Below are 9,824 nucleotides of genomic sequence, written 5' to 3'. Positions count from 1 at the left end.
GTTTTGGCTTTATACAGATATAAATGCACATGTTTTGTCTAGAGTTACATATGGCGCTTGACATACGGACACAGGTGCACACGACAGCAACCCATTCCCGGGATTATATTTTTGACAGGACATACAGGAGCTTTGAAAGGGAATTCGGCCTAATCTGCATTTGGAAAGTGATCAAAGCTGCAGACAGGGAGCTTGTGTTTCATTTCACTAATGAAAGCCACTCTTCTTCAGAGCTGAATACAAAACGTCTCCTCATTTCACCTGAGAAACATTGCAGGAGTGCCGACTCAACAGTCACTCTCCAAGGTATTTCAGCATGGCTGCTGGAGCAATCATCGCTTTATGTGAGGAGAGCTGTATCAATTAGGATGAGGTCTATTTGGGGTTCATGTGGCCGCTACCATGGGACGCATGATTGATGGCAGATGGTGAAGGATGGCTTTTGTGTTTCTGCGACTGTCATTTGAATCATTTTAGCAAAGGCTTTGTTTTGTTGTAACCAACTTGGATTTATTTTGGTTATAAAACCTGTGTCCTGGACTGCAGTAGCTGATTTGTGGGGCTTGGGTCTCTGGGACTGTTTAATGTAAGCCTGTCTCCCTCATAAAACCATACATTTGCAAGACTGTAGAGTGACATACTGACAGAGCACTTTGCATTCTTGTTTTCAGTACGAAAACAACCCCAAATTGTGGTAATAATGTGTGAGAAATGTTTAAAGCTGCATTATAAGGTTGACTTCTCCATATTAAAGTTCTGATTTCCCCCCCATTTTTTATAGGAATTCTGATCACACTTTGCATGATAAGAATCCAGCAGGAAGTTAATTAAAGAGGGACAGGACTGGGCTTTAGGATTAAATCTGCACAGACTAATTGAGGTTTAATTCACATAATGGCAGAGAGTCACTTAAACACTAATAGAATGACTTAAGTGAATAGGATAAGAAGTATCTAAACCCCATGGTGGCATTGTATATCAATTGGTTTGATATTGCGCTCACTGGCAGAAGAATAGGATTCATTAACTTTCATATTCACACATAATAAAGTATTCTACAGTCCCTTATTGATGTAAAGGCTCTATACTTGTATAGCTAAGTAAAAACAGATGTGACTTCAAAAGAGCCCCTAAGTTGAATATGGCTTGAGTCAAGCCCAAGTTTAATTTAAAGCCTTGAATGTGAAGTGCCAGTATAAAAGCCTTATCTATTTACTCTGACCTGTGAGGGAGTGTCCCTCAAGGGTTAATCCACATTTGAAGGGTCTTCTCAGATTAGAGAGCAGGGAGGATCTGACACAAAAGGTCAGATATCAAGCACACACACTTAAAAGATAGCAACTCACTTTAAAGCCCAACTTCATTCATTAGGTTCTGCTGACAGCCATTGCTTTAACAGCAAATAAAAAAAATAGATAGATAGATAGATCGATCGATCGATCGATCGATCATATTTTTTGAGAGGCACAAGTTATGATGCATGATTTGTTTTTTGCTCACAAATACTTCCCACATAAATACTAATTTTATTTAGTAGTGCCCAAAATTTAAGCATTGTTTTTTTCTTTTTTTTTAAGTGGTACAACAAGATCAAAACATCAAGAATGAGAATGAAAGAGGAAAGTACCTCTCCCCACCTGTAGGAGGCAATGTTGAAGCAGTTTATGAGTAAAAATGGGTCGTCACATCTTTAATCATTTACAGTTATTTATATGTGTGATGTGTTGAACTAGTTGGTCATATTCGTCAACACATTTTTTTTTCTCTAAAATTAGAAGTTATTAGAAATGCATTACAACATTTTTTAAATGCTTAAAAAAGGGTTTAAAAAAACTCATTGCATATTAAATAAAATAGACAAATAAACCAAGTTGTGTATTTTATATTCATTTTAAATGATTATATATTGTTGTAGAAAAATTATTATATTGTTGTATTGATTACATGTAACAGTTTAATTTTAATCTTTTGATAATTATATGCAAAGGCACATGATATACTTATTGACCAAGGTTGTTGAAGTCCCCTTTAAGAAAAAAAAAAATAAAAATAAAAAATGCACAGAGAATAGATTTGGAAAATATTAGTTCTTGAGTGGTGAATTTTTTGTGTAGATACTAGATGGGATATAACTTTGATTACATTTTCTGTGTTATTTACATTTTTTTAAATGATAATTTTCTTATATCGTAATGCACAGCATGTACAGCGTGTGTGCTTCCTTGATAGTGTGTGCTTCCTGTGTTTTCCTACATAGTATGTGCAAAACAATTCACAGCAACACAAAAGTCACATTATCACATTAGCAATTGTTCACACGGTGAACAATTTACAGTATATGATAGGTGTATGGGAACTGTATCCAAAAACTTCAAGATGAAAGTGTCTAAATAAATTGTGAAAGCAAGAAAGAAAGAAAGGAAGGAAAAAAAGAAATAAGAAAGCACCTTTTTTTCCCCCTAGGTTTGCGAACACTGATGTGAATTTTATGTTCTAATGTGAATTTAATATTATAATATGAAGGTTTTGGTTTTTAAAAACAAACAGTCTTAAAAGACTCGGCCAGGATTTTCTCTCTGTCTCTCTCTCTCTCTCTCTCTCTCTCTCTCTCTCTCTCTCTCACACACACACACACACACACACACACACACACACACACACACACACACACATGTTGTGTTTCCATGTTTTATGGGGACTTTCCATAGACATAATGGTTTTTATACTGTACAAACTTTATATTCTATCCCCTAAACCTAACCCTACCCCTAAACCTAACCCTCACAGAAAACATTCTGCATTTTTACATTTTCAAAAAACATAATTTAGTATGATTTATAAGCTGTTTTCCTCATGGGGACTGACAAAATGTCCCCACAAGGTCAAAAATTTCAGGTTTTACTATCCTTATGGGGACATTTGGTACCCACAAAATGATAAATACACGCTCACACACACACACACACACACACACACACACACACACACACACACACACACACACACACACACACACACACACACACACACAGTAGTTTCCCTTTGATGTACAGTGATGTTAGAGGATGGTGTCAATTCGCAATTCACAATACACAGTCTTTTCAAACGGAAAATGATAAAAATAATTTAAAACATTTCTTACTTGATATTCCAGCAGACATAAGTCAAAGTATTAAAGTCCAGTCTCCCATGGTTAGTCTAGTTTTATATCCTTTGATATTTCTCCTCAGACTGACTGGTATTTTCAAGTAAAATACTGCCAGTTCTTTATATTACAATAAGAGCTTTGTTCAATGAGAGCATAGTCTAACAAAACACAGATTCTAAACTCAATAACGGGGAAAGGAATAACTCAGGTTATTAAGACACCTTATAGGTCTATATCTGCTTTGTGATATATTGTAATCTTGAACCATGATTTACTAAAGTAATTTGTGTGACCTAGTAGCAGGGAATGGTAAAAGCAGCCTCACTGACATTAACCTGATATCCGTACCCTACTGTTGCTTCTACCAACTCATTTTATTCCATCTGTGCAGAGAATTTGGGAATCAGCTTGTGGGCTTCTCTGGACTTTACCTTCTGTCTCTCCACATCCGCATGTGGGCAAGGCCATCATTTTTGGCTATTATGCTATATGCTTTATTATACATTATTTGGATTAAACTACCAGCTGCTGAGACAGGAAATGGGTCTTATATTGCTTTGAGGAAATTTAAAAATTCTTTGCACACAATGGCACATAAATTCAGCTGTCATTTCTTACAAACTATAACTGACAAGTCAAAAAGCTTAACGATCTGTTTAAGGCAGACCCCAAGACGTTTGTTTTTTTTTTCATCCTAAATTTTCTTGCTGGCTGAGATAACAATAAAAATAAAATAAATAGTGCCAGAGTCTCCAGCGACTGTCATTTTTGAATGTGCAGATGAAACTGTACTTGAAAAGTTTCTTTAAAGTGAGTGGATGTGATTAATGAAAGCTTGTTTTCAGGGTAAATCCACTCATGAAAAAGATTTAACAACAAAGCAAAAATGTCTTGGCGATTTCGGCGGAGTTTCTCTTTGGAAAAGATACATTTGCTTGAATAACAGTGAACAATGGATTTTACTGGCGAAATGTCATTCATCATTTCAGTTCATCTGAAAGCAATAAATGAATGTGCCATCATTCTGTGCCATCTTAAACTCCTGTTTGTTGGAAATAATGAACATACTAATAAAAACATTTTAGTTTAATAAAGAAGTCTAGTTTAGTTCATGAATAAATAAGACATTTTCTTCCCCACAAACTATTGTCATAAACATTATACGAAAAATAACCAACTCTTGTCTAGAGTAAATAATCTGTACGCCCCGTTTTGTACCTAGTGATTATTTGTGGAACTTATTCAGCTCTATTCAACATTCTGTACAGTGATTGAAGATGTGTAATATCAAACTCAAACTACGTGTAGTACAACCCCAGTTACAGTCTGCTGGGATCAGGTAACTCTAGGACCAGGCTTTTGAAAGATTTTCAAGCATATATCAAATAAGCAGACAAGGATAAAAGTGCCTGCCTTCTTTCTTTCTTTCTTTCTTTCTTATGAATTAAAAAAATATTTCATTTATAAGCAAGGTAGTAAAGAGAAAAAGACGTACAAATGGCTCCCTAACTAATACATATTGACGTTGTAATCTCAGAGCACATACAACCAACACCTTGTGTCAAGAAACTATGTTTTTGCTGGAATAGGTGATTGGAAAAAAGCATGTTTCATCTATCACAAGACTTTAAGTTTCATTTATATATATATATATATATGAAGTCCTTTTTTAAGGCAATCATTTTGCATGTTTTCTAAGTAAACTTACTTATTTAGCTGAAGTAAACTGAAATTAAATGTTTTAAGTACCATTAACTAGTTACAAGAAAATTCAACTCTTCTGTGAGTAAAGTATAATTGTTTTTATTTACTTATTTAAATTGAGTTATAGCATGTCTTATACAGTACGAGAGAAATTATGACTGGAATTGTGGTTAGACACAAGGCATATCGATTTCCTCAGTACTTTCTTGGTGCATTTAAATCTACACTTTTGTGAAGTTCAATCTGTTGAGAAAAATATAGACTTAAATTGAACAGGCTCCAAGTTCACCAGGGGTAACACTAATCACCCTAATGGTGACTTCACACAAATCACATCTATCAAGCACAACAACAGTAGTCATAACTTTTTTAACTATATTCATTTTCAAGTAATTAAATTATTCGACATAAGTACCCTTGTTTTGACCAAAAATGCTTTCTTTTTTCAAGTGCAAGGGCTTATGGGTATTCCACACAGCTGCATTTTTTGTATTTTTTCAAACAATTTCTGCAATTTTGTTAATATTGATTTAATACTCGAAGCCAAATTTAAAGAATGTGTATATTTGAATTATGATTCCAAAATGTGACATTTGAATAACGACCACTTAAATGTTTTTATTAATGACAACTTTAAGGTTCAGAGAGTAACCGTAACTTAAATAAAACTAGTAAGAATGGTAAATAAATTAAGCTTAAGTAAACAATTTGTTTTTACAATTTGAGAAAACTATTAGTATTGTGTCTTAAACATTAGTTTTTTTCCCCTCATATAAGAATCCAATGTATTTACTTTTCATTGACTCATAAAATAACAACAACAACAACTGCATATATATATATATATATATATATCAGATAAACATTATCTGAATAATATTTACCTTTCCTATTTAACTTTTAACCCAACTGCAACATTTTCTCAAATTATTCTCACTACACAGTTCAAGGAAGGCAGTTGGCATACACACACAAAACACGGTTAGTCTTTGGACACACACATGTTAAAATTGCAAATGAGGCATATTGCAAACACACTGTACCTCATTCTGTCCTCGATAATGCCAAACAAAGTAATGTTAACTTTTTGGATTGTTAAGGTGATTCATAATTTATATATTGTAATATAAATATATATATATATATATTTAATATATTTTAAAAAGTTAATATATTTTTTAAAGAATTTATTTGTTTCAAAATTGTATTTTAGAAAATAACTAAATAATTAAATTGGAAAAAGTCCAGTTGGAAAAACGAGTGTATTTATCCTCTCGTTTCGCAGTAATTTTAGAAGCCTTCTTACCTGTACTTCATATGAAGACGATGAAAAAACTTCACAGGCGATATTCTACTTAAAACAACAAGAACCATAGTTTTCTTGAATCATTTTTAAATATCACCCAAAAGTCTGACTAAATTCCCACATCTCTGTATTCCCAATTGTCACAATTTTTCCACCGAGCATCCACTGATAAGGCTGAATAGTTACGCTCTTTTCTTGATTGACAGGTAGGAAAGAGGAAAATTGCGCTTTCGGGTGGGTTGGCTTCACGTTTAATAGTCGCTCCGACGGAAATCGGCTCGGGTCGAGTTTAATCAATGAAATAATCTCTAAAACTCTTATTTCTTATTCGTAAAGCATAGTTTCTTGCGCATTTTCATCCGCTACACGATTTCACACGGTCCGCGGTACCACTGGCCCCCCTCGTCTGCCTCATTTGGTCTCGTCCATACTCGCTTTGGATTGTAGTTGTGTGTTTATGGCATCGTATTCATTCAACGGAAGGTGGAAGTCTACCGGTCTGCGCCAGCGTTTGATATCAATGGCTTTCAGGGCTCGATTTATTTGACTATCTGGACTTTTTTATAATTTCACCCCTAAGAAACCAATGATGGATATCCTATGGATTTTATGGACACTACTACCATCGGTCCTGGCTGTTGAAGGTAAGATGTTTCTCTCAGTGTTGTGCGTCTCCAACATCTTGCCGACCGAGCGAGAGTTTACGGTCACGGCACGTTAGTTTTGAATGTCATCCAAGAAATTAGAGACGAAACCGTTTTTTTCGCTCATCGGCAAATGTGGAATGATACAGGGACAAATGTGACATTTTTTGAACGGTTAGAATTTCCCTGACATGTACGTTTTCCCTTTACATGGTTTGATTGGTCAGGCAGACTATATAGTAAAATCATCTCTAGACACGTTTATTTCCCAATAATCATTACAGTTACACCATTAATTGGGGAATTTGTTCTATTTTTCATCTTTTAACAGTCCCCACGCGCAGAGACGTGAGTCCGCGAGACACGCTCGAGATTCAAGCCTCGCGCCTCTTTCACATTTATAATTGTACAATCACTGCGGATGTGAAATAGTAAACACAGCCACTCCTATTTATATTTATCGTCTGCAATCTCCTCTGTTAATGTTTTCTCAGCACTTGTAACACATTCACGTGGCATGTGTGTGGGGGTTTTCAGAGCTCGATTGGTGATGCTGAAATCAGCATGTTGGACAATGAAACAGGTTTCCAGTGCAGCATACAAATACAAATACAGTTCTGGATTCTCACTTACTGGCCACAATTTCAGTCCCCAAGCAGTTTGAAGTAGATGTGTCTGGTGAATTATGCTCAATGAACTTTAAATAGGCAATGCTGTTATTGCAGAAACCTCTTGTGGCTTCGGTTCTAAAGGTTATACTTATAATTATTTATTGTCAGGTAATTGATAAATATAGACATGCTCCATCCTGTACTTTTAGGCTGGACATTTTGAAGGGAGGGATCCTTTTTATTACTTATAGCTTACATTATTTAAAACTATCAGATATTTTTAAATCAGAGTAAGGCTAAAAACAGTAGTGTAGTTCAGAATAATTAAATATGCATGTCAAATTTAACACACTTGCATACAAAGGCACAAGAGTATTTTAATTAAATAAAAGCTAATTCAACTCACTGCACTGCAGTATTAGGAGTAAGTTAGTGATTCAGAAAATAATTTTTCTTTTGCTAATAAATATTTGCTAAAACATTTTTCGTGGAGCATTACACCATAGCTGCTGAACTCTAACATTATTTATTACAACTATTAAATTAGTTTGTACCAGCATTTACAATCCCAGATAGTTTAGTTCTGAGTTTATGTTAATTATAGTAATATACACTTGTAAAAAGGCAGCCAATATTTTTTTAACAGTGAATTTAGATTATTATGTTAATGCCTGAAATGTTGAAATATTTTCAGTGCTAAATTTTGATCTAATTCTATGCAAATTCAAATTGGCAAACTATTATTATTATTATTATTATTATTATTATCATTATATGTATATTAATGCTAATAAATATTAAAACAAAAATGCATTTAACAGTGTTTTTTTTTAGAGGCCATAATACATATTGTAATGTAAATGTTACTTTTACTCCTTCCCATTACAGAAAATTATAAACAATGTTCTCAAACATTATTTACTCTAAAAGTGTGCAAATTTGGACTTTCATATTGAGCTACTCACACTATTGTTGTCGTCTCTTATAGTTTGCATTTACAGTTAACAGAATTGCTTCAGTATGTCACATTTGACTCCCTTCGACTAGTATTACCAATTATATTATACTGAAAAGGGAAAGAATATTATTATGATGAGATATTATATATATACTGTATATAAGACCCCCCTCAGGTCACTTAATCACAAAATCTAGAATGATTGGTCGATTCACATTGTTCCTCTTGACTATCACCCTAGTTTATCAGCCAATAGATTTAAAGCATGGCGCTTACAGTATAAAAATTTGTGAGTTGAAAAAGAGGTCAACGCCGCTTCAACCTTAAAAATTCAAAGTGATAGCTGGCTGAAGAGGAGATTGCAGAGATTTGACGTCATCAAAACGCCTTATAAAACATTGTGTTGAACCTCACAAAGTGCGGATCTCAATTGTGAGATTGCAATTGAATTATGAAACACAATATAATTATGAAAGGACATGACAAATGCAATGTGTCTTTTTCTCTGAGGATGGGATTGTTGTCACAGATGTTTCATTTGGATATACTTGTAATTGTCGGTCATTTTATTATATGATCAAAACACAATTGAGGTGTAGGGTTTTGTTGCCAAAGAGACACTTTTGATACTTGAGACAGCTTTAGAGTAATAATAATACAGTTCAAGTGCTTTTAGAAGCTTACAGATCCAAGCAGAATTTGCATATGTGAATGTAGAATGATTTTTCCCAGCAGGTGAATCATACAAAATATGGTTCTAGCTGCTCATTGTATTTTCATATCAAACGATACCACCTTTCTTAGGGACTTTAAGTTTTCTTTAGTTTTTCTATATGTCAGCTTGCATTGTGCAGCGGTTTGAAATTACAGTGTAATTTAGTATTAGTCCCTGCGCCTGAAGCTCCTCGGCGATTAGTGTAAGAAATGTCTTATATGTCATTTCTCTATATCAAAGTTGAATTTTTGTTTCTTTTGGGGGGCTTTTCTTCAGCTGTTCTGCTTTGTGTCTCAGTTGGCCCTGAGTTTAATCACACAATCTGGCATATCAGATTTTAAATATATGATTACACGTAAGAAAAGAGAATGTTTGATATATCCACCGGACTTGAACAGTATGTGGTTACACAACACAAATACTAGAAAAGTTATCGAGCAGGATATTCCATCAGTAAGGCCACGACTGAGCTGCATTTTGTTTACCACGTCAGAGAGTTGGCATCTATTGTAAGTAGGACACCAGTCATACAAAAGATTCCTCGGTATTTCAGCGTTCCCAGCGTGCATTCCATTTTGCCTTCATGATACAATGTGCCTTCGCTCTCATTTTGAGACGTCCCATAAGCAGCTGCGTCTGTTCCCAAGTACTGTATGCAAATATTTGACTGCTGAATATGTATTGATGTTCTTTCCAACTCTGTGATTGAAATTCTAGTAGAGGTGGTGCATACTGTAA

General features: G+C 34.4%; 1 protein-coding gene across 1 annotated transcript in view; it reads left to right on the top strand.

Moving 5' to 3' along the window:
- The first annotated feature begins 6,648 nt into the window (after positions 1–6,648).
- Positions 6,649–9,824, top strand: part of LOC127625916 (ephrin type-B receptor 2-like) — a 209,039-nt gene continuing 205,863 nt past the window's right edge. Inside the window, exon 1 of the mRNA XM_052101373.1 lies at positions 6,649–6,802. Within this exon, the coding sequence (XP_051957333.1) occupies positions 6,745–6,802 (58 nt within the window). The 5' untranslated portion in view covers positions 6,649–6,744. The remainder of the gene's footprint in view (positions 6,803–9,824) is intronic.

The sequence above is a fragment of the Xyrauchen texanus genome, chromosome 32, assembly GCF_025860055.1.
Source record: "Xyrauchen texanus isolate HMW12.3.18 chromosome 32, RBS_HiC_50CHRs, whole genome shotgun sequence".
NCBI lineage: Eukaryota > Metazoa > Chordata > Actinopteri > Cypriniformes > Catostomidae > Xyrauchen > Xyrauchen texanus.
Note: the sequence above shows the minus strand (reverse complement) of the source record. Positions and strands in the feature narration are given on the sequence as shown.